The sequence below is a fragment of the Ochotona princeps genome, chromosome 13, assembly GCF_030435755.1.
Source record: "Ochotona princeps isolate mOchPri1 chromosome 13, mOchPri1.hap1, whole genome shotgun sequence".
Lineage (NCBI taxonomy): Eukaryota > Metazoa > Chordata > Mammalia > Lagomorpha > Ochotonidae > Ochotona > Ochotona princeps.
Window position 1 is genome coordinate 16,496,419 of NC_080844.1, and position 25,323 is coordinate 16,521,741.

Genomic DNA, 25,323 nt, shown 5'->3' on the forward strand with positions numbered 1-25,323 from the left:
CAAAACAGGGTCAATGGATTGGCAATGTCAGCATCCCCTAGGAGCTTGTTGGATATGCACAGTAATTTGACTCTATTCTACAACCCAGACCAGTGCCAAACCCTCTTCTAGAGATTACAGTTTATGTGTTCTGAGGTAGAACTCAAATTGACTTAACAGTCCACTAGGCCATTCTTATGCAGTCCCAGGGTTGCAAAGCATTGCTTTGCAGCCAAAAAAGGGATTAGAAAAGCTTTATAACCAAAGGTTGGTTGATGTCAAAAGCACGAATATTTCCATGATATTTTAATCTTGAACCTCAGAATTGATTAAGACATCCATGAAAAGTGCCAGGCCCCAGATGCAATGATTAGAATAAGCCAAAATCTGACTGAAGTGGGAGCACCCCACCCCCCTCACTGGTTTCTCTTTCTCTGTAGCTGTCGGCTTTGGAGCCCTTTCTGGCCATAGACATTAAGCAGGAAATAGCAGTTTCTGTGGGTTTTCATGGAACCTGATGAATCCTGTTCACATTTGAAAACATCTCACAGAATTGCCTATACTTGTCCCATAAATGCATAGATCTGTGATGAATTCAGTGTCCAGTCCAGCTTTATCACAGCCAGTTCTACCCTGCCCCTCCATTTATGCCAGCACAGTACCACAGTAGGGTCCAATTTCAAACTGCTTTATAAGTGGTTCTACATAAAGTACCAGATCAGTGTTTTCCAGTTGCTTTTTAAGATACTCACCATGTTCTCCATCACAAAGATTGCATCTTCTGCACTCAGAAGAATAATGGTATTCATCAGTGTATTCCTTCCCTTCTTTACAGGATTTACATTCCGGTTCGCCCCAATTGGCTGTACAGTCAGCATGTTTACGTGTGCCTGCCCAAAAATAAAAAGGGGGTAAATGTTTGACTTGGTGGTCATTTAATTTCATGGGAAGATTATAGAGATGACAAAAAACACTTCTAAAACAGAGTGGATAGAATTGTTAGACTAATGACATATAATCTAAACACAGAAAGTTACTATAAGGATCATATCAAAAGGGAGAGTCTCCTAAAACCAAAGCCAGAACATTGAAGAAAGGAATCTATGTGTAGAAATAGGACAATTGGCAATAAGAGCATCTGGAAAGGAGCAAGATTAGAATGGCCAAATACACCATGAGAAATGTCTTACCAACTAACTTCTCTGAGAGGAGAGCAGAGGTTGGTAGGGACATACCCAGGGTGAAGGTGTCTGTCTTTGGCCACTAATATTACTAAGCTAATTTACAATTACGAACTTTGCCCTCATTTCTTGCTCTACTTTCCAGCATCCACAAATCTTGCTAATGATATAAGCAGAATAAGACAATCACATAAACTTGAGCATACAGCTAAGGATGGAGGTGGAGAGGAAGGTACATGGTCAGGATAGTGGCCTGCAGTTACTAAGCCATACAAGGATGAGAAGAGTCAGAGCTACAATGGTACAAGGTGGAACTAGGGGACCCTCTGATCTTGTGGAAACCAGCCTGAGCTAAAAGCAAGTGTGATAATAAGAGAGATACAGAATTTTGGTGATTCATGGGGAGAAAATTATATTCATGTTTGTTTCAGTTTATCTTAAAACAAAATGATTCACTATATTGCTATTAATAGGCATTATTCAATAATGTCTTCTGGAAAATTCATTTGTTTAACAAGTGCTTAGTAAATGTGTACGTGTGCTAGATACTTTCCAGGAACTGGATTTATTGAAGAAAACAAGACACAGTTTTGGTATCCAAGACCTTTACCTACTAGAGGCAGATAATGTCCAAATAAACATACAATGCCGAGTGGTAATAATTGTTTTTGGGTGAGGAGAGAGGGAATGAAGAAGAAAAAGACTGAAAACACAAAATATATATATATATATAAAAGTGTAACTAGTGGTTCATTACTAATGGTTTAGCTAAATTTTAAAAATAGAGCCTAATTCACTCCACTTGCATGTACTACAAAAGTAATTTACACTGTTTTCTAGACACAAAAATTTCTTAATAACCACAGTTTTTGATAAAAAATCTTCTACATAAGCAAATTATTAAATATAAACATCCATGATATTCTAGTACACAATGTTAATAGTCAGCCAATGGAAATAAAATCAGCGACTCATGAAAAACCAGAACAAAATTCAAATATAGTACTTTAGGGTCATTTAACATCGTGGTAACATTTTAAAGAAGAGGGAGGTTGGGCCCGGAGCCGTGGCCTAGCGGCTAAAGTCCTCGCCTTGAACACCCCGGGATCCCATATGGGCACCGGTTCTAATCCTGGCAGCTCCACTTCCCATCCAGCTCCCTGCTTGTGGCCTGGGAAAGCAGTTGAGGACGGCCCAAAGCTTTGGGACCCTGCACCCGTGTGGGAGACCTGGAAGAGGTTCCTGGTTTCCAACTTCGGATCAGCTCAGCACCGGCCGTTGCGCTCACTTGTGAGTGAATCATCAGATGGAAGATCTTCCTCTCTGTCTCTCCTCTCTGTATATCTGACTTTGTAATAAAAATAAATAAATCTTAAAAATAAAAAGAAGAAGAGGGAGGCAAAATACAGATTTGTTCCTCGTTAGTGATATACCAGTTTCCAAATGAATTAACTTCTTTAATGAATGACCTTTACTGAGTATGCCTACCATAACTCCTACAGTATGACAGAAATACCATAGATCAGATTCTTTATTCCTATGTATACAATTTAAATTCATCAAAATACAGAAAATGGCTGCTTACTTGAACGTGAGATTTGAAAAATACACTTTTCTGAGTAGAATAGTACCTATGCTTATGGCAGAAAATTTGGTAAAGAGAGTATAAAAGCTATCACATCTCAATTATCTTTTTGAGATATTATATATTGTTTTGTGGCATTCCCAAATGTGTTTGTATACACATGTGCACATAAATACAAATATGCATGCAAGTATATGAATATGTAAAAGATGTGTGTGTTCACAGCATTCATGCCATATACTGTAGAATCCCTCTAATTGAGTATGGTGATGTGATAAAGGCATTTTGATCAGTTAATCAAAAATTTTATTTTCCCAGAGGCAGTTACTAAAGAAATATCATAAATATTTTATTTAACTTTATAAAGTGTAATTATATAATCATTCTTGAGCTATAGAACCAAGTTAATAGACTTCCAGGATTTTTTTTTTTCACTCAAGTTGCACTCCCAATGCATCATGGCTGGTTTCCTGTTCTTCTGTTTCTCTTTCTTGCTTTTGCTCTTACCTCCCACCTCCCACCTGCCAGTTCAGAAATATGGAAACTCTCTGTAGGCAGGATCCACATCTATTTTGCAGTTTGAGTGCTGGAAGCACGGAAGGCCAACCATGAAACTTACAACAATTCTTTCTGGTTCTATTAAGCTGCTGCATAAACTGCTGTGTTGTTTTCCTTTACCTTCTTGGCTTCACAGTGCAGCAGAGAGAGAGAGATTCAACATCTGCGTGCAATTTAGTCAACTTCAAACTGAGAGATATTAGCACAGTTACATTTTGCTTAGCTTTTAACTTGCTAGTTGCTTGAAGGTTTTTCGATTTCAAATTGGTTTGTATTTCAAAATATAATTTTTTTTTTAATTCTTGGTTTCTGTCCGTTACTTTTCTAGTTCATTTTGTTATGCAGCTGCAGAAATGCACATTTATTTTGCAGGCTTCAGTGCCAGGACGAGCAGCTTTTTTTTAAAAGAAACCTTCTGATTGAAGGGAAGTGCTGAGACATATCCTTCATGGGCAGAAGTCCCATGCTTTCAGAGTTCCACTATGATTATGATACACTTTAACTAGCTTTGAGAAGATCATTTTAATTCCTGCAAATGAATTTTCTGCAAATAACGGTTTAATTCCTGCAAATGAGTTGTCTTTTGCTCATGAAAAGTACAGCTAGATAGACAAATCCTGTAATTTTAGAGATACATGTCAAGTGTAAGCTAAATTTATTTGTAGTCACAAATAGCATGAGAACGACACATAAAACTAGTTTTAGGAAAATAACGATACTGATGCTTTTCTCCCAGTACTGCTCAATCTCTCTCCATCACTTCCTCTCTCCTCTTCTGTTCTGCTCTTTCTTTCTCTCTCTCTTTCTCTGTAACTCTGCATTTTAACTAAATAGTTAAAAATAAATATAATGTAGTATATTTATATAAATATATATAATATATAAATTATATAAATATATATTATATAAATATATATAATATTTATATTTAAATAAATATACTGTAGTAGTAAAATATACTGTTTGTTAGGATTCTCTGCTTATTCTTTGATTTTCATCCTCATCGTTGGATGTTTTGTGTGACATACCAGGAGGACACGACCGACAGCATAATTGGCCTACTTGATGTAGATTACTGAGGGATGGATTCTCATTTTCAGTCCCATTATTGATATCACAGACATTAACACCTCTGCCCAGTGATCCAGAATTATAAAGGAGTATCTGCAAAAGAAAAAAAAATAAAGAGAATTTTAGCAATTTCCTAACTAAGCAACTTGGTAGACACGTATCATCTGCCTAAAATATGTCTGCTGTGTATAGTATCAATGTGGGAACTCCATCCTGCCGCTGACTATCTCCAGGAAAAGAGCAGTTCACTTGCATTGCAATTTCAGACCCTGGATTCTCTACCATGCTGGAAACACCATCAAGGAAGGCATGAACCCAGTTTCTGCTCAAAAAGGAATGCTGGCTCTCATTTGCTGTAGTGAATCTGTGCGTTGCATCATTTAGACTCTCTAATCTCTGTTTCTTAAAAAAAAAGTTTGAAAGCCACAGTTAGAGAGAGAAAGAGAAAAAGAGAGAGAGAAAGAGAGATCTTCCATCTGCTGGTTCACTCCCCAAATGGTCACAATAGCTGGGGCGAGGCTAGGCAGAAGCCAAGAGTCAGGAACTCTTTCTGGATCTCCCTTGTGAATGGCAGGGGCTCAAGTCCTAACCTCTGCTGCTTTCCTGAATGCATTAGTAGGGGGCTGAAGCGGAGCAGCTGGAACTTGGCCCAGTGAACAAGGGATGTCAGGGTCACAGTTGTGCCACAACACCAGCCCTAATCTATGTTTATCTTTATTTTTTTTAAAGATGCACTTGTTTTTATTGGAAATTCAGATATACAGAGAGAAGGAGACATAGAAAGCTTCTCTGTCCACTGGCCCACTCCCTAGGCCACAACAGTCAGTGCTAAGAGGATCCGGACTCAGAAGCCAGAAGCTTCCTCTAATTCCTCCATATATGTGCAGGGCCCCAAGTCCCCAGGCCATCCTCCACTGCCCTCCTAGGTGGAGGAGATGTAGTTGCCCCCTATTCCTCATGGGCTATTTGCTACTTAAGATATATTTCCAATTTGCAGGCTTCCAAGAGGGAAATCACACAAAAATGTGAAGAAATTTTCTAACATATCCAGGATCACTGTAAAAGGTAGAGCCAAGACTTGTTCAGAGTTCTTAACTCCTATTGCAGTGTTCTTTCTCCTATATTCAGAGAGAAGTCAACTTAACATAGGATATGATTACACTGTGTATATGAACGAGACTATAAAAGAACTTGTATGCAGATTAGAAAAATTATATCTAAATATGCTGGCTTTATTACCAAACCACTGCTTCTTCCATCCAATAGACATTTGCTGAACACTTGCCATGTGCTAGGTTCTGAGACTGCAAAGATAGGTAACACTACAATGGGAAAATGAACAGTAAGTTTCCACAAGCAGATTTGTGCACATATATTGTACACATATGATGTATAATTCACTAATATCTTGAGAATTTTTATATCTGAACCTTAAAACACTTTTAAAACACATTCAAGTCTATGATATTTTTCTAAGGTATAATATTCAGCTTTGATTCAATGCTCATTTCGAACATCTCAGTCTAGCATTACAGTCAGCTCAGGATTCCAGTTTCCACTTATTTCTCTGCAATAGGTCACCTTGTCATCCAGTACTATTAGTCATCCCCTCCTTTAGACTAGAGGATTAATATTGAATAGTAACTGAATTGGACACTCCAGGAAATAGTCAGCATTTTCATTTTACTTGGAATTTTGCATGTTGATCTTTTCCCAGTCAGACTGAGCAGTGGCAATGAGTAACAGCTCCTAATCTGGAGGGTAAATGATCTGTAGTCCACTGTGCTGTGTTGCTCAGCTGAGTTATTATGTAGGTTATATGTAGTCAACACATTGCTGAACTCAGCTGTGTTCAGTTTATGAAGGGTTTACAAGAATGTACCTTACTATAATTTCAGGAGTATCTGTACACCAAAAGATTAATTACTAAGAAGAGAGGGGCTTCCAAGAAAATCTTAGAATCAAAGTTACATCAGATAGTAGAAGACTAATCATTTAGCATTCCAGACTGTACCAGCACATGAAAAATCTCAAGTCAATCTGAGAGCACTCTTTAGCCAACAGATTGGTATTCACTGTATACAGTATATTGTCAAAACCGAAACTAAACAACCAAACAGAAAAGGGGCAGTTCTTTTCAGTTACCAATTAACTTCTGTGTAGAATAAAGTTAATGGTCAGATATTCCTTGTTCTCCTCCTTCTCTTTCAATCCTGGTTTCTCACTGTAACTCAAGAAAATGATAGAGATTTAAATTCAAAGGCATAGGATATGTAGGGGGTTGGGTTAGCCCAAATTGATAAGTCAAATACACTGAAGATTAATAACCAGATATATGCACATGTGTCCCCTATAGGTCTAGTGGACTGCCCTGTTTGGTATGATAGTTTCACTCAATATTCAGGATGCAGTATAATCATGAGCAGGTCCATGATTTGGTTCTTGATTTACGTGGTCATTCAAGGAAACAGCACTCTCTCCTTACAGCTTGTTTTCATCACTGCTATTTCTGGAAAAAGATGCATTTTCCTAGCCTTTTCAAGTTTCCTATCTGAAAAAATATGTACTATCTTAGCTTTGATGGTTTGGATAAGAAAATCAAAATCCCTTCTTAGAAATACATTCAGAATTTTCAGAAATGTGAAACCTGGGGAAGAGGAGTGAAGAGGCACAAATATCTCTGGATATACCATATAAATTTCAACTCATATTTAACCTCACATGGCCCACAGAGTTAGATTTCTGGAAATATTTCTTACCGAGAGAATGGTGACATGAACAGCATGAAAGAGGGGGCTGAACAGCATGTTGGGGCTATCTACAGTGTGAGACAAGCAATGCTCTGGACATTTATATTTTGTATTTACTCAAATAATAAGAATGAAGAGATTAACTCAAAGTTTCACGCAGCCACTGGGGCATTTTAACAGTAACAGGGTAGGAAACCTGCAAAAAAAAAATTAAACCCTAAGTATTCGGAATCTCCCTCTTCTAAAAAACATTTTCAGAAAAATCAAAAGGCCAGAAATTGGCTAAATCAATGTTAGGAAATGTGGATAAACTAAAACAAATGATAATTAAATGGAAATATGAAGAAGAAAAATTATTTTAACTATCATAATAAAAATTTTAAAAGAGAAACTTTGATTATATAGTCCACTTGGAATAACATTACTTAATTAACTCATCAACTTATTAAGTGAATGCTGAGTACCTACTCAAGTCCACCATTGTCTGACAGATGCCTGAGAACAGAATAATAAGCAGATAAAGTCTCTCTTATAGAGTTTACATGCAAAGGGACATACTTATCAGAACTGTTCAGGGAATTAAAATCAATAGTGTTTGTGTGTGTGTGTGTGTGTGAACTCAGAAAATTATTTCAAGAAACTGGCTCATATGATTGTGGTGGCCTCATGAGTCCAAAGTTTGGTAGGGTAGACCCAGGGAAGAATTGCCATTAAATTCAAAGCCAGGATTCTTTCTTGATCAGGGAGGCAAGGTTCATGTGTGGTTTTTTTGTTTGTTTGTTTTGTTTTTTACAAAGGTCTTCTGCCAACTGGATGAGGCAAACAAAATCATGGAGGTGGGGCAGTATTTGCTATCCTCAAAGTCTACCAATTTAACTGTTGCTCTCACCCAAAAATTTACCACTGTGGAAGCATCTAGAATAGTGTTTGAGCAAATATCTAGACACCATGGTCCAGTCCAATTGACACATAAAACTCACATGGAGAAGATGGTATACACACACACACACTACATATGTATATGTTTTATATGTATATTGTATGTATATGAATATAAACATACACACACACACAGTATGTCCAGGAGGGATAAATGACTTTTAAGTGAATAAGGCAAGCAGAGGGATATGGGCAGTATGTAGACAATTTAAGGTGTGGGACAATCAGTGTTTTGGCAAGAAGGATCTGAAAAGGCCAGTGAGTACATTTTAGCAGTCACTTGGTAAAAAGGGTGAGAGGACTATGTGAACAGATACTGAGCAACAGACTCTCCAGGAAGCTCACACCCACCATTTATACAGAAACTTGGCCTGACTCAAGAGGAAAAAGAACCCCTGGTCCTCAGTAAAAATATCACTAACACCTCCCAAAAATCATCATCATAATAAAGAGGAAACCCACACTGAGTCCCTGACTCTTGGCTATTGTGAGTGTTTGGACAGAAGATCAGTTTGTCTGTTTCTGCCTTTCAAATAAAATCTAAATAAATAAATAAATGTTTTAAGTGAAAACAGAAAGTGAGCCTTACCTACAGGATTTAAATATTTTCTGCAAACCAGAACATTTGCTTCTGTCTTCCCTCTTTTTAATCATTCATGAAAGTGTTTGTTGGGAATACCCATCCATGGAGAAGAATTTCTGTGTTCCTCCATGACACTTGCCTGGATTTTACAAAGGTCATTCAGCTGTCAGTCATTACAGTAAACCAAGGCAAGAAGAGTTATTGTTGTCCTTTTTGTAGCTGAGGAAGTTGAGCAACATGTTAGAAATCACTCGTCCAAAAGCCTACAACCAAAAGTGGCTAAAGGAAGACTCAAAGGAATCACTTCTAGTCCGAATGTAGACTCTGTTTCATGTTTGTAAAATAGTTTCTTCATTACTATAACATCCCTTAGGCAGGCAACACAGCACAATTTGTTTTTGATGATTGTTGGCAAAAAGCCTATATGCTGATTATATAAGGAAGGTTTGAAACAAAAGGTGGAAGGGGATGCATTTGGAAGGATTTCTCTGAGAAGCAGAAGTCATCCTTTTGGCCTATGGTCTGAGAAAATTCTTACAGGACACTCCGATCTGGACCTGTGGCTAGCAGAGACGATACAACTTGTTCCGGCCTGCAGCTTTGGACAAAGCTGGGCCACTGAGAACAACTGTGCAGGGGTGAGGATGTGGTAGGCACAGGCAAGTAGGACCCGAACATCACCCAGGACCAGAATCTCTGCCTTTGCTCACTTTGAACTTCCCAGAAACACAAGATTTGGCCTGGTTATCACAGGAAGAGAAACAGAGAAGAGTGGACAATCATTGCCAGCATCAGTAAAGAATCACTTTTCACAGCTGACAGAAGACATGATGTAGGGAAGGTTCAAACTGGGAGATGATGTCCTCCTGCCCCCACACAAAAGTGTCAGGCTGTCTCTACTTTTCTAAGAACAGTCAGCACCAGAGATCTAATTCCGCAGTTACCAACAGAAAAATATCTCATTGCCTGACTTCAACCAGCTCCTGGAAGAAATCAAGACTCCCGTGAAAGATTGATCTAAACGTGAATATTGGTCTTCAGAGATGATATAGGATTTGCAAAAGAAGTAAAACAACAATAACAAACTGAGTTCTAAGAAAACAGGAAAAGACTTTAAAAGCATCAGCAGAAAAAAAAAAAAAAAAAAAAAAACAACTGTGGGGCCGTGGAAAATGGCAGCCCTATGAATGGCAAAAATGAGTAGACAGAGGCCTGCAACAGTGTGAGAGTCATTCCGCCTGAGCACAGGCCTCACATGGCCTCCCAGCAGTGTGCGGTGACTCATGAGGGCAGCAGTAAGCTCCAGAACCATGAGGCAGACTATTTGACCTGTAACCAAGGGCGGCTCAGGTAGCTACTGCAGAAAATGCTGTCAATGAAGATGTCCAATGAGTGTATACTGACAGTGCAACGTGAGAAGGTTAGGGACTGAGACAGTGGAAAAAGGATGTAGATAAGAAAAGGACATTTCGGGAGCTCAGGCCATGGTATAGCCTCTAACCCTTAGCCTGGGGCACCAGCACCCCACAGGGGACATGTCTGAGTCCTCAATGCTCCACTTATGATCCAGCTCCCCACTTAAGGACTGGGACAGCAGTAGAGGATGGCCCAAGTCCCCTGGCCCTTGCCCCCACGTGGGAGACACAGAAGAAGCTCCTTGCTTTGGACCAGTCCAACTTCTGCTGATGTGGCCATCTGGGGACTGAATCAGTGGTTATAAGATCTCTCTGTGTGTCTCTCCTTCTCTCTCTGTAATTCTGCCTCTCCAATAAAAATAAATACATCCTTTAAAAAAAAAAAGAATAGAAACAGACGTTTAAAGAAAAAAATTTCACAGGAGGAAATTATCTTTCAATATAAAAAATTTAATAGTGCATAATTCCAACTATCCAGCCCCTGATTTTTTCTTTCATTTTGTCCAATTTATCTGTTCTTTTCTTCAGTGAATGTATGTTCCTTGCAACAGGGAAGGTCAGAAAGTTCACAGAAAAATAGAATTGAAAGGTAGATTTATTTTGGTGGAAACTTTTTTTAAAATCCATGCATAGGTTTTTTTCATAATATGCATCTTCACAGATTGAAGTGTTGCAACAAAATTAAAATAGATGAGATTAGAGGTAGTAGGAGTGTATTAAACATATAGGTCTATATTGATTTTCATTTTGATTATTTGCAAATGATTATTTTGATTATACTTTCAAGAAAATTAGAAAATCTGCATAATAATGGTAGTGACTTATAATATTTGGAAAAAATTCTAAGTGTTTTAATTACTGCTATTTACTCTTTTTTTTTGTCTTTTCAGATTTATTTGGCCATCCTACAGTTTTATAAATCAAGCACAATAAATATTAGCCTTTCTTTAAACTAGTGTGATCGGGGCTATTTTATATCCTTTGAACTACTGAAACCAATTATAAGTGCATGTGACATGATGATGAAAAAGATTTTGTTTTATTTTTGAGTTGAAAGAGTGACGCAAAAAGTTGTGTAACACTAAAGAAAATTTTGTGATTTTTGAAATCAAAAGCTCACTTACAGAAACCACCACTGGTAACAACAGTTCATAGTAAGCTCTGTTTCTGATAAAATGTCAATTTATTTTTTGTAAAAAAAATTTACCTGAGAAGTATAAGGATACCTCAAGAAGTACATGGAAATTGAATTACAAAAATGAGTTTATTTTTGTTCAAGAAATTTTTGAAATTGATGCACACATTTTTCATAATATGCATCGTCCATTCAATCTTTGACATATCCTCATACCTTCTCAACAACATCAGATTCTCTTTGTCCCCAAAGCCTGTGTCACTGAGCTGCCAGGTAGATAGTAAGCCCAATAAAAAGCATCTCATAATCTCTTTGCATTGACCTGAAGTAGGAATGAGTAGATGCACTTCCAGACACTGTTTATATACCTGTAGTCTGTGCCGACTTTCCAGTGTGGTATTGATACGGAATGTGGGCATCTCAATTGGTATCTTACCTGCTGTGCCAAATGTCTGCCCTCCCCCTCCCCCTTTTTTTCTTCTGGAGAATCCAGGAGAATCTGGAGAATCCAGGAGAAAGACAGTTGACTCATTGCTAATCAAGGATAAATAAAAACAACGATCCCAAGAAATGCCATCAGAGATTAGATTTTTCGGTACTAGGGTTGTTTTGAAACAAAACAAGATAAAAAATGAACCCTTACAGAATTAGGACAGGAGGGATGGGCACTGTGGCACAGCAGTTAAGCTACTGCTTGCAACCCTGGTATCCCATATGAGCAGCACTGAGCCCTGGCCGGCCTGCTTCTAATCCAGTACTCTGCTCCTGGGCCTGGACATGCAGTACACTGTGACTCCTGCCAGTGTGTTCCAGTGGAGTTCCAGGGTCAGAGTTCGGTGTGGCCATTCCTGGTCATGGAGGCAATTTGGGAAAAGGATCCATGCATTGGAAATCTCCACCACACCCCACCCCTCTGCTACCTTTCAAGCAAATAGTAAAATAAGTAAATAAGAAAATATAAATAAATAAATAAATAAATAAATAAATAACAAAGTAATTAATAAAATAGCACAAGAATAAAGTAGCCAGGCATAATAGGCAGTGCAAAGTGGAGGGGCTTGTCAAACGGGAGCTCTCATCTGCACCAGGGAGCAGCCCTTACTGAGCTCCAGGGCAACAGGGCCCATGTGTTATGTCAGTACAGACCTTTGATTTTTCAAGATAAACCAGAATCTCCCTATGTTCAAGTAATGGTGGCAAGTAATACTAACATTAAGTTAGTATATAGCCATATAGACACATAATACCCATGCAGGCTACAAAAAGCAGCCTAGAGGAGTATGGGCCCAATTCCTTTTGTATTTTTAAATCAAGAAATAAAAAGCATCTCTCTGTGTGTGATGGATAATACGTTTTAAAATATGCGTATGTTGAGGAATTGCTTTACTGAGCTAACATCTGAATCACCTCACATGTTATTATTTTTGGGGAGAGAGGGAGGAGGACTTAAACTTTACTCACAGCAATTTTCAGGTTCCAACACATTGTTATCAAATATAACAACCAAATTGTACAATAGAGCTCTTAAATTTATTCCTCTCATCAAAGTGATATTTTGTGTCCATCGACCAACATCTTCCCAAGCTCCCAATTATTACCCCCTGGTAACCAGCATTCTACTTTAATTGTGAGAATTCAACTATTTTAATTTCTGTATGTAGATCAGATAATGTGATATTTGTCTTCTGGTGAGTATAGCCCGATTAATGCAGTTCATTAGGACTAGAGCTCATTTCGTGAGGATGGTTCAGAACCACAGTTCAGTTCTCAGCAAGGGACAAGAGCCCTACCCCAACCTCTGTCTCCTTTCTGTTCCTACTGGATTAGTCAATTATTGGATCTTGAATTGTTAAAAATCTCTGACCTCAGCCCTGGTATGCTGGCCTAGTAGCTGAATCCTTGCTTTGTATCAGCCGGGATCCCATAGGGGTACGAGTTTGTGTCCCGGCAGCCCCGCTTCTCATCCAGCTCCCTATGGTGGCCTGACAAAGCAGTTGAGGATGACCCAAAGCCTTGGAACCCTGCACCCGTGTGGGAGGCCCAGAGGAGGTTCCTGGCTCCTGGCTTCGGATTGGCTCAGCTCCGGCCCTGCAGCAACTTGGGAGTTGAGCCAGTGGGTGGAATATCTTTGTCTCTGCATCTCCTTCTCTCTCCATATCTGCCTTTTCAATTAAATACATAAGTAATTTTTTTAAAACGGTATCTCTGATCTCTGCCCTAAGAAATCAAGTGTTATCACAGAACTGTAGAAATGATCTCTGAAAGTTTAGTCTTAGAAATCAAGTGCTAATGTTTATCACATCTTATCTTTTTATGGCCTCACAAAATATAGAGGTGAGTAAATATAAATAGAAAGATAGTCTGTGGTAATGCAACCAATGCTAATTTTATCCTAATTTTTTCAATTTTATTTCAATAGAATGGAAAGCTATTTACCTTGCTGATTTGAATAAATCAACCAATTAATTTTTAGTTGGAGTTGCTAATTTACAAAGTTGATCTTGCTCAAAATGCTTACTCTTCCATTACAATTACTCTCATCTCCACATGGTGGAATTCGGGCCAGTAGCTCCATATCACTCTGACTGAGGTTTCCACGTATTCACAGATGGGAATGACTGGACTGCACAATGGTTCATTTCAAATCAAGAAGGTGCAGGTGATTAATCTTGCTGCAGTCAGCCTGTTATTCATACTGTCTCTTCAAAGAACATAATGTAGGAATTTTCCAGAAACAGACTTTTTAAGTCATTAAGTACTGATTTTCCATGTTTGTGAAAATATATACACAGCAGGAAGAATACAAAGCTATACACTACATTCATATATATGTATATATATACATATATATGTATGATTGGTGTTTTGTATATACATACATACAAATGGAATACATAAGTGACTGAGTAAGTATGGATCTATGCATACATATATATCATACTATATGGAAGAATGCTTCCTGGGCCCAACATGGTAGCCTAACAGCTTGCAGGTGCCAGGATCCCATATGGGTGCCAGTTCTAATCCCAGCAGCCCTGCTTCCCATCCAGCTCCCTGCTTGTGGTCTGGGAAAGCAGTCGAGGACGGCCCAAAGCCTTGGGACCCTGCACCCGTGTGGGAGACCTGGAAGAGGTTCCAGGTTCCTAGCTTCAGATTAGCGCAGCTCCAGCCGTTGCTGCCATGTAGGGAGTGAATCATCAGATGGAAGATCTTCCTCTCTGTCTCTCCTCTCTGCATATCTCACTTTCCAATGAAAATAAAACAAATCTTTAAAAAGAAAAGAATGTTTCCTATATAATGGTAAATTGTAAAAATACACAATAAAAATTACAATAATCCCAAATAATTCAATAAATTCCTTCTCTATGATTAATCCAATAAAATTATGAGATAAAAATTACATAGAACTAGAAGAAGATTTGGGTACACGCAAAGTGATAAAAAGCAGACTGCAAATGGCACTAGTTAAACATGCAGTTAATGAATATGTGCAGGCATGGGTAAGAAGCTTTCAGTAAAATCAAAACTGCCTTATTAAGGTGGTGAAATAATGAGTAACTTCATTTTTTAATATTTAATTTTTCCTTGTATCATATGACTAGTTTTCAATATTTACATATTTGAAACAGAAAAGAGACTTACTGTCCTAAACTTGGCCTCAACTTGCTTTGTATCTCATGGATCGTTTGTAAATATGTTTCTTTTTTATTTTTCCTCATCAGAAAGCAATTTTAATACTAATTACAAAACATGTGCTCATTCAGGGACTTTTGGAACCCAAGATAATCCACAAAAAGCACTTAAGCTTCTAGGGGGTTTCAAGGGGGGAATTTCCTTACTCAAGTTTCTTACTTACTCTTAGAAAAACCATTCTGTTGTCCAAATGTCAATTGTACTAAAGTGACTCTGCTTTCCTAACGTAATCTCCTAACCTTCAGAGAGAATCCTTTGAAGTGCTGTCACTTCCATTGTAATAGTATTTAGAAGTGAAGCACTTGTCCATCACTTGTCCCCTTACAGAAACTCAAAGACAACAGCCACATCTCAGTTCCCCTTTGATTCTATTCCACCTCCCCGCCCCGTGCAACCTCAGTGCAGAAAATACAATTTACTTTTCCAATTTAAACTAACTTACTACTTGTCTAACTACAGCTAGTACTAGGATCCCCCGTGGTCACCTCAGTTTAATGTTTCCCTTCTCCCAATCATGCTGTCATTTATACATTGGCATTTATCCAGTCTACTTCTTGATGTTTTGATTTTACAATTCATAATTTTACTGTATTCATAATACTTTTCGAGTCCTTTGAGATATAAGCAAAATTCACTGAAAACTAAACAAACACATTGTAATCCAGTTCATGTTTCTTGGTTTAGCTTAAAGGGAAAGATTAAATTATGAATTCAAAAACTTCCTTTACATCCCTTATGAAATTACTGTCTGGCTATTTGAAAATATGCTGTTGCTTTTGTTGTTTTTCAGGATATCTTCTTCTTTACTTGGACCCTAGTTTTGACACAATTGCTGGAAGAAATACAGAAGAAACTGACTGTGTAGTGCCTGACCAACTTCAGTTCTAAAAACCGTTACAGGACAGCCCTTGAAAGGCCACGCTGTTGGAATGAACACAAGCAGTGCTCAGAGGTATTTCCCAAACAAATCCCTGAAGTTGGACGGCTTTCCTGTCTCTATCAATGTGTGAATGTTTGTAGGTTTCTAACTTACTTATTGTGGGTGTCATGGAAAAAAATACATACCTAGAATCTAGGGGAGAGAAAACTCCAGGAGAATGAAGGGAAAAGATAAAGGATGGGATATAAACATTGAAGAAAATAGTGCTAAGGGAAGAAAATGGAGGAGAGGATGAGAAGTGGGATGGGAAATAGTTCTACATCACTATCATCAAATTTGCTCTGTGTTCCAAGTCAGGATTCAGCTGTATTCGTGAGGCTGAGAAAGCACTTCCAAGTACAAAGGCATAAGAGCAAGTGTTTGATGGAGACACACATTGTGACAATTAAAAACAGAGACCTGATGCGGCCACTTGGGGAATGAACCAGCAGACAGAAGATACTTCTGACTCTCGTTCTCCTTGTACATCTGCCTTCCCAATAGAAATAAATAATTTTTTTATTGGAAACTCAGATATATAGAGAGGAGAAGATACAGAAGAGACAGAGAGGAAGATCTTCTGTCCGATGATTCACTCCCCGAGCGGCCACAACGGCTGGAGCTGCATTGATCCGAAGCCAGAAACCAGGAACCTCTTCCAGGTCTCCCACACAGATGCAGGGTCCCAAGGTTTTGAGTCATCCTCGACTGCTTTCCCAGGCCACAAGCAGGGAGCTGGATGGAAGCAGGGCTGCCAGGATTAGAACCAGTGCCCACGTGGGATCCCAGCTTGTTCAAGATGAGGACTTTAGCTGCTAGGCTATCTTGCCGGGCCCAGATATAAGTAAATCTTAAAAACAAACAAACAAACAAGCAACAGAGACTTGAAGCAGGGCAAATGGTAGGTGTGTAGCTAAATTTTTAAAGAAGTCATAGTAGGGAGAGGAAAATGGAAGATATGCTTAAGTATAAGCAGCGATGGAAGAGAAATTCCAGAGCCTATGGAACTGTGTCATTAAAAAGAAATAAATCAAATAATTTTATATATATATATATATATATATAAGCAATGATTATGTAGGTAATAGTTTTAACTCATATTTAAATTTTATTCATCTGCATTTTAAATTTTATTAAATAAACTGGTTTTTGAGGCTATATATAAAATATAATAAATACAAATTTTAATATTAAAATTACTGTAGGCATATCTAATTGTATGTGAGCAGGTGCATGTGTGAGCGTTCTTATAGAATAGCAATGTTTTCTTGGTATTGCACACATGCAGCATTCCCTGGTATAGATGCTGTGACAAAAGGTTAAACAAGCCAAGGGCTGCGCCTCGCAGTTTTATGACACTTTGCTGTTAGTAATGTTGTCCAAGAAATAAGCTTTTTTTTTTTCAAAGGGATCTGAGGCTGTATGAATGGTTCTCAATTCTTAGCACTGCCGTTTCTCTAAAGAACTTTCTACAGGAGCACCTAAATTGCATAATACTTTGGAAAGGATCCAGGGTCTTTTTTTCTTTTTTTCCAATCGCAAAATGGTCTCAGACATCTCCGTACAACTCTTAGTGTAATCAGGTGGTGATCTGCAGCTAGCACGCTGCTTCGGAATAGAACTCCTTCCTGTCCCAGCTCTGCCACGTGGTGGCTCCGTGATCTGTCACTTAACTTCAGCTCTCCGACCCTGCGTTGGATCCTGTTACCACTGGCCTCCGAGAATGGACTGCATTCCCTCGGCCTGGCACTGCCTTGGGGACCCAAAAAATTAGAAACCCGCGACTCGCACAGACTTTACAACTCAACCTCCTGAGGCCAAGAGCCTTTGATTGGCCATCCTGAAGCTGGCATTTCTGAGCGAGGGACTCCCCCAGAGAAGCTGCCATGCTAGGAGGACCTGCACCCGCGGTTAGAATGGGGGGTTGGGGACTGCGAACTGGGGAGTGTGCGCCGAGAGAGTACAAGACAAAGATGGGCTGAGAAACAGAAAAGCAAGCCCCGTGGGAGTGACTTCAGAGTCCTCGGGAGAGGAATTCCCGGAAGGGAAACAAAACAGTTTCTTTTTCTGTGTTGCCTACTGAGGCGTGTTCCGCCCCAAGATAAACTTTCCAGAAGACCCGGGGCCTCTTGAAGCCCCCGCGGGTGTAGCTACTACCTGGAGCTAACTTACTCCCCTGGTTTGAGGACTGAGAAGAAACCGGTGACATCCATTCCAAAGATCCAAAGACCGCGGGCTCGGGTTGGGTGGCGGCGCACGCGCCCACCCACCCCCTCGCTGTGCTTTAGTTCGATCGAGGACCGGTCTTCTCTCCGGCCGGAGTCCTCTCCGAAGACCTCAAAGCCTGCAGGGCTCTGAGCTTGTCTCAGACAGCTCCCACGCCCACCTTCTCGGCCACGAGCCTGAGCGTCCCCAAGAAGTGCCGGAGGTACACCGCCTGCGCGCGGGGCCAGCACTTCGCATTACGTTCCCAGAAAAGCGTGACACCCCAACCCCGTCTCCTGGTCTCTCGGCATCTGGACCGGACAGCAGGTCCTCGTAGTCCCCGAAAGCAAGTTTGCCAAGTATCGCCCTCAGCCCAAACGCTGAGCAGAATCTTCAAGCGTTTGTGCCACACCACCGCATATGCCTCACCACGCGCGCCCCGGGGTTAAGCAACCAGAAGCCTGCAACTGGGCAGGAGAGGGCTCACCAGAGGCAGGAGGAGCCTGATCCCGGGCATGGCCGTGTGGCAATCCACCTGTTTACCTTCGAACACAGCGGATCAGCTAGCCCCGGCCGCAGCGACAGCTCCACCTCGCCACTCCTTGAGCTGAGCTGGCCCCGGGTGTGTCCCCTGAGGGCCCAACCCCTGCACTCCTGCAGTTACTCGCCAGCCGCTTTCTACCGGAAGCGGTCTTTCAACACCTGTGTCTAAGTGTCTGTCCTCCTTCTCCACGGTCGGGCCCCCCGGGGGAGGGGAGCTAAGGCGGGGAACGCCGAGTTGGGGAGGGCTCTATTGATTCAGCAACTTGGCCTGCGCGGCGGTGGGTGTGGGTGAAGCCGAGTGGGGAAAGGGCCAGGGTTTGTTGCACAACCCTGGTATTTCCCATCCTGGGCGGCTTCCGCAGTCGCCTGGGTGTGCGGTTCTAGTGAGGACCTGGAGAGCCCGCTGCAGTCCCCCCTGCCCTGCTGGCTGTATTTGAACCTGGGAGAGTTGGCGATCTCTTGCGACCAGAGACTGTGGTGCAGAAAGTTGGCTGACGGCTGGGGACAGTTAGGGGAAGACCCCATAGTCGCTGAGCCCCGGGGAGGCTCCCAGGGGTCCTCGGTGTGTGTGTGTGTGTGTGAAGCGGCAAGGAGGAGAGGTCCGGCCGCAGGGCTGTGAGCCTCTTAGCACCAGCCTGCAGGTTCTGTAACCTCACCTCTGAGCACCTGCCTGCAGGTTCTGTAACCTCACCTCTGAGCACCTGCCTGCACGCTTTGTAATCTCACCTCTCCCAAGGAGAACAAGTTGCGCACTGACAACTCACTGCTGTGTTAACCTTCATGATGACTTCCTCTCCTTTGTTACTCACCGTTTCCTAGCCAAACTTCTTTTAAAAAAGTTGGTTGCTGTAATGCTTCAGTGTTGTGGTTAACACCTGATCAAAGTCAGGATTGTTTTGGAGCGTGGAGCCTAGAGAACTCTTCGGATGGTTTTGCAAGGCTTTTTGCTTTTTCTTTTTTAATGGAAGGTTACTTTGTAGAATGACACGCTCAGTGGGCCTGAGGCAGGATGCAGGCCATAGACTAGGCACGCCTGAAACTCAATATTTCCTTGGCATCCTGTGGCTCTTGGCATCTCAGACTACTGAGGCCCTTCCCAGTGAGATCCAACCCTTCATCAGCATTCTTTTCCCCCTGTTCCTCCTACTCTTCACCCTTCAGGCTAGCCCTTAGTTGACACTTTGCTCTGCCAGCCTGTAAATAAAAATATTAACAACCAAATTGGATAAATACAAGCTATAAATGGCAGCATGATTAGCAGACAAACATTGAATTGAAGAGACCATTGGAGCCGCTACTACTGTTCAGGCCTCCAGTATTTGGTTAAGCCACCCTCCTACGTGATTTCACATCAGCCTGGTTTGCATCTGTCCCTGCCCTTGTCACCCAGCCTCATGGGTATTTTTACCTGTCTCTGCCTCACTTTCTGGTAGAGTGTCAATGAGGTGAAGAAGACCAGGCTGAGCCCGGCCTGTGGAGGACAGGGTTCAGACGCTGTCTCTGCCAAGTTCACCCCTTGCCTTCTCTTTCAACCCAGCGCCCTGCTAATGCAGCTGGGACAGCAGAAGCTTGCCAGATGCTTGCCACCCCCACCTCCCCAGGCACAAGGATCGAGGTGGAGCTCCAGATTCCTGACTTCAGCCTAGCGTGGGCATGACCATTTGCAGAGTGAGCCAACAGATGGAGGGGAAAAAAAAATCTCTGTTTCAAGTAAATAAGTAAATCTTATAAAAGAGAAACTGCCCTACTGTCCTTTTGGGCAGGCTCTCCTAAGGAGCAGAAACAATGCTGTGAAGAACTGACTAGATAATAGACTCAAAGGAACTGGCTCACGTGATTGCAGAGCCTGGCAAGTCCAAACTCCACAGGTTAGGGTGGGGACCCAGAGGAGAGTTGCTAATGGAATCCGGAAGCAGCTGACTGGCCCTCGTCCCACTCTGTCAGGGAAGATGGGTCTTTTCCTATGGGCCTTCAACTCATTGGGATGAAGCACACCCACATTGTGCAAAGTAAGAGTTTTACTCAAAATCTACCTATTTAATTTCACGCAAAACACACCCTCACAGAAACATCTAGAATAGTGTTTGATCAAGCTTTAGGTACTGTGGTCTGACCAACTTAGTCTGTAAAACTGTTCCTCATGGTGACGTTGACAGTAGTCTCAGGCTCCAGGTGGTCACATAGGTAGGTAGAAGAGACGGGCAGGGAATCCGACTGTGCCTAAACCCATCAGCACATCATATTCAGTGGAAGTAAAACGTTAGATTTTCACCAGAAACACTGGGACACAAACTTGTTTTCTCCTCTTTGGATTTGAAAGGCGATGGTGTGAGATGTGGGATTCATGTGGTTGGTTGGGCAGGGAACTTGTGAAGCAGCTAGAATTGAAAGCAGAGCCAGCTCACACTGAGGAGTAGAACCAGTTCAAGTCCCCATAGTTCTGGGTGGGTTCAGCCCTGAAACTGCACCCTGGGCCACCAGCAGTTACCCAGCTGAAAAAATTCTCTGTGCTAGGGCCCGGCGGCGTGGTCTAGCGGCTAAAGTCCTCGCCTTGAAAGCCCCGGGATCCCATATGGGCGCCGGTTCTAATCCCGGCAGCTCCACTTCCCATCCAGCTCCCTGCTTGTGGCCTGGGAAAGCAGTTGAGGACGACCCAATGCATTGGGACACTGCACCCACGTGGGAGACCTGGAAGAGGTTCCAGGTTCCCGGCTTCGGATTGGCGCGCACCGGCCCGTTGTGGCTCACTTGGGGAGTCAATCATTGGACGGAAGATCTTCCTCTCTGTCTCTCCTCCTCTGTGTATATCTGGCTGTAATGAAATGAATAAATCTTTAAAAAAAAAAAATTCTCTGTGCTAAAAAAATTTACACTTAGAAGGATACTAAATTATGTATAATCAGGCCTTGAGATCAGCACCAGAAATTCTTTATTATCAGAATTAATTGTTACAATGATTATCATGGTTTCAAACCCAAGATAATTGCCCTAACAATCCTGTAGGCTGAATGTTTAGGTACGCTATTTCCAGCAAAGAATTTTTATGTCACTAGAGGGCGTCATATCCCACACTGCACAACTGACCAGAAAAACTGAGTTTTATAACTAACAGAAATGGGGGTGGGTGCTTGGAAAGAAAAAGGAGAGAGGATAAAGAGTTTTGACTTAATAGGATATCTACGATCGTGATCCTGTAGACCTCATCTCTTGAAGTGTTTCCTCCAGAATCAAAACGACAAGGTGACAAAGCTCCTAGCACCCTCGAGAAACTCCAGTTATTACTTGTGCATGATTCCTCCGAGATAAGGTACCCTCACAAGACAAGTTGCTAATTTGGGCTCACAGTTCAAAGTGAGAGAAAGACAAGTAACACACCACCTACTTTTTTGTCTACTTCCTATGTGAGCATGTTTGTGAGACTGAAAGCAAAGGACAGCACAACCCAGGGAAAAGAACTTTACCGCCTTTCTAGAACCTCAGTCTGTCTACCTTTTGACATTTTTGCCATACACTTGCATGTAGTAAACATAAATTTAGTAAGTACATATCTTCAAATGAACTTGCTCTGTTCCTTAAGTCACACTATTTTTAAAGTAAAACAAAACATTGTAACCAAAAATGGAAAAATCAACATTCTTTGCTAGATATAGAAGGTATTCATAAAAATAAATATGTATGTATTTTAAAATGCCTGCATACCACTAAAAATTGTTTCCTAAACCACCAATGGTATGGTTGACTTCAAGAGTGCCAGTGTCTTCCTGCTGCCTCAGCCTGCCTCCCTGCCTCCAGATGAGCACCAGGAGGGACCAACAGTCTAAAAACAGGGTGAAGAGAGAAGATGTCAGGGCATTGTAAAGCAGGGGGCCCCCAAGTCCTGCCTAGGGCCAGATGCAAGGCTCTTGTGCTAGGGCGGCAGCCTTTTCCTGTTAGAACTGAGTGATTGGCCATAGGTTGGTTTCAGCATCTCTTTGGTAGTACTAGATGCGAAATGTAAGAAAATCAGCCAACTCGATCAGCTCACAACACCTTTTAAATCACTTTCCCATTGGCCAGATTTTCATTGAGTAGGAATAAGTCTGCCTTGGTTGCATAAGTACATTCTTTTCCTATCAAGAAAAAAAAACTTAGTTCTTTTTCAAACACACTGAGCCTTTATTTCTGTGAACAGAAAGAAAGTTGGCAAGAAGCCTGCTGATTTCCTCAGCCAATCTGAAAAATGTGACCATAAATGTCCATGAATTCTCGCCTCACTGAATCTCCGCCTTTCTTTTTTTTTTTTTTTTTAACTTCTGTCATAGGGACATGTATCCTACAGGCCTGTCCCACAGACTCTGCCTTTTATGTCCTACATTCCTCTTCTCAGGAAAACATTTAGGGCTTGCTAGGGCTTCTCATCTAAACCCCACTACGTTTGATGTTAAAATTGAGTAGACATTCATCTTGGATTGTGTTCTAGCAATCACACCAAACACATTTATTTAGAACACTTACTGTGATGTCGCAGGACTCTCATGGTTTTATAAAAATGATCTCATCCAATGCTTGTAAAAGTCGTGGGCAGTGGATCTTTCCATTGTGCCCACTCTACAGGTGAAATAGCCAAAGCTGTAGTCAATTAAGGATGTTGCCTTAGCCACACAGTAAGCGCCCAGTGCTGGGAGTTGAGCTAAGCCAATCACTTTGAACATTTACCATGTGACAGTCCCTTTACCTGTGTTATCTTATTTACTTCTGGGATTCATTCCAGGAGGAAAGAAGAACTTTACTGATTGGAATAAGCTTGTTTGAATTCACGTGACAAGCAGTGTATCTAAACATGTCTGATTCTAATGCCTATGCACTTTGTACAATACTGAGTTATCTCCTGACTTTTCTGTTAATGAGAGTTTGCCACCTGCTGTTGTTTTTTTGTTTTTTGTTTTTGTTTTTTAAACAGAAAGCCAACATAGCCCAGCCCAGAGTAAAACACAGTGTCTAGGGCTAAAATATTTTGCCTAAAATGTTTCTCCTTTTTTCATCTCATCTTTCCCACTTCTCCCACAGTTCTCTCTTCCTAGAATATAATTTAAAATATTTATTTATTTTATTTGAAAGGGAGTGGAAGAGACAGGGAGAAAGAAACGTCTAGATCTGTAATACAAGTCTGGATCTGGTCCAAGTCAGAAGCCAGAAACTCCGTCTGGGTCTACCCAAGCATGTAAGCCGTCACCTGCTACCTCAAGAGTGTGCATCACAGGATGTTGTGTTGAAAGCAGGGGCAGGTATCCATCTGAGCAAGGTCCAGTGTGGTAGGCAAGCATTCGGGAAGTCCTGAACCTGCTGTAGCACAGGGCCCACCCCAGTAGCAACTTTAAAGAAGTGGGCATTGGAGTGAATTGAGAAATCTCCCCATCCTGTGTTTTCCCTTGATTCTTGCCCATCTCCACAGTTCAGATCTCTTCACTTTATTTCTCTTTTCTTGGTTGCTGGTCAAGGCCTTACCCCAGAAAGATCCACTATTTACTTTTCATGATGTGAAAAGCCATGAGTCACAATTATAAAGGATAAAACATTGTTCAGTCACCACCACCACCAGACACAAGTTCTCCTTTTAACCCACTGATAAGTCATTGGATAATAATTTAATAAGGATTTAACTGTTTTAGAAAATAGGCACGGGCCCTACGTGGTAGCCTAGTAGTTAAAGTCCTCACTTTGAACACAGCAGGATCCCATATGGGCACCTGTTCTAATCCTGGCAGCCCTGCTTCCCATCCAGCTCCCTGCTTGTGGCCTGGGAAAGCAGTAGAGAATGGCCTAAGGCCTTGGGACCCTGCACCCGTGTGGAAGACCTGGAAGAGGCCCTTAGCTCCTGGCTTCGGATCAGTGTAGCTCAGACTGTTGTGGTCACTTGGGGAGTGAATCATCAGACGGAAGATCATCTTCTCTGTCTCTCCTCCTCTCTGTATACCTGACTTTGCAATAACAATAAATAAATCTCTTTTTAAAATGGGCACAATCTCAGCTGATTCGCACATCATAATGATATCTAATATTACACCCCATTTTACAGATTTAAAAATTTTAGTAACCTTAGTTTAAGCAGCTTACACATGGCTTGTATGTGGTAGAGTGAGAGTTGGCTCACTGGTCCACATACTCCTGATTTGCCATTGGGTGACTGACCCATACTTTCCTTAATTATGTGATAACTGCCTTTTATTGCTCTGACTTCTGGCTCTGCACTCTCCATCAACTTCCTCTCTCATTGTTCAGGTTGACTCTTGATCCAGTTTTCATACAAGACAAAACTGAAGGCTTGTAAGCTTTCTTGATTCATCCTACCCACTTAGGACCTTTCAAAACTTGGAACTTACCTGATGATTTTGAGAAGTGAGACTGATTGTATTTATAGTCTATAAAAATTATCTCTCTCTTTAAAAATTGACACTACAGAGAAATGCAGGCTTGCCTGGAATTGAAGTACTCCACTCTTAAATATCATTGCTTTGTAAATATGCTTGACTTTCTGTAGTGTGTGACACCTATCTCATTACAATGCAAGTGACTCCAAAGGAGGACGTAGTGTCCACTTTTTGTGCAAGAAGGCTTTGGGCTTAAGTTGGGATTCAAACAATCTTCCTTCATCATATGAATGTTTATGAGCAGTAGCACTTCTGTGCCTTGAATCTTACCGGAGAGCAGGGGATAAGAATGGGCTGATGTGAATGGTACCTAATTCCATGGGTTTTGCAGGCTAAGCAGGTATGACACATCATAGTAAT

The 25,323-nt window shown here is 41.2% G+C and overlaps 1 protein-coding gene across 3 annotated transcripts in view; it reads right to left on the minus strand.

The window, feature by feature from the left end:
- Nucleotides 1–18,799, minus strand: part of FAS (Fas cell surface death receptor) — a 28,661-nt gene extending 9,862 nt beyond the window's left edge. For all 3 annotated transcript variants that reach the window (XM_058671035.1, XM_058671037.1, XM_058671036.1), the window contains exons 1-3: nucleotides 18,501–18,799; nucleotides 4,332–4,467; nucleotides 732–869 (exon numbers count right to left, since the gene is read on the minus strand). In XM_058671035.1, coding sequence (XP_058527018.1) covers nucleotides 732–869; nucleotides 4,332–4,467; nucleotides 18,501–18,530 — 304 coding nt within the window. In that variant the 5' untranslated portion in view covers nucleotides 18,531–18,799. The remainder of the gene's footprint in view (nucleotides 1–731; nucleotides 870–4,331; nucleotides 4,468–18,500) is intronic.
- Nucleotides 18,800–25,323: the final 6,524 nt, after the last annotated feature.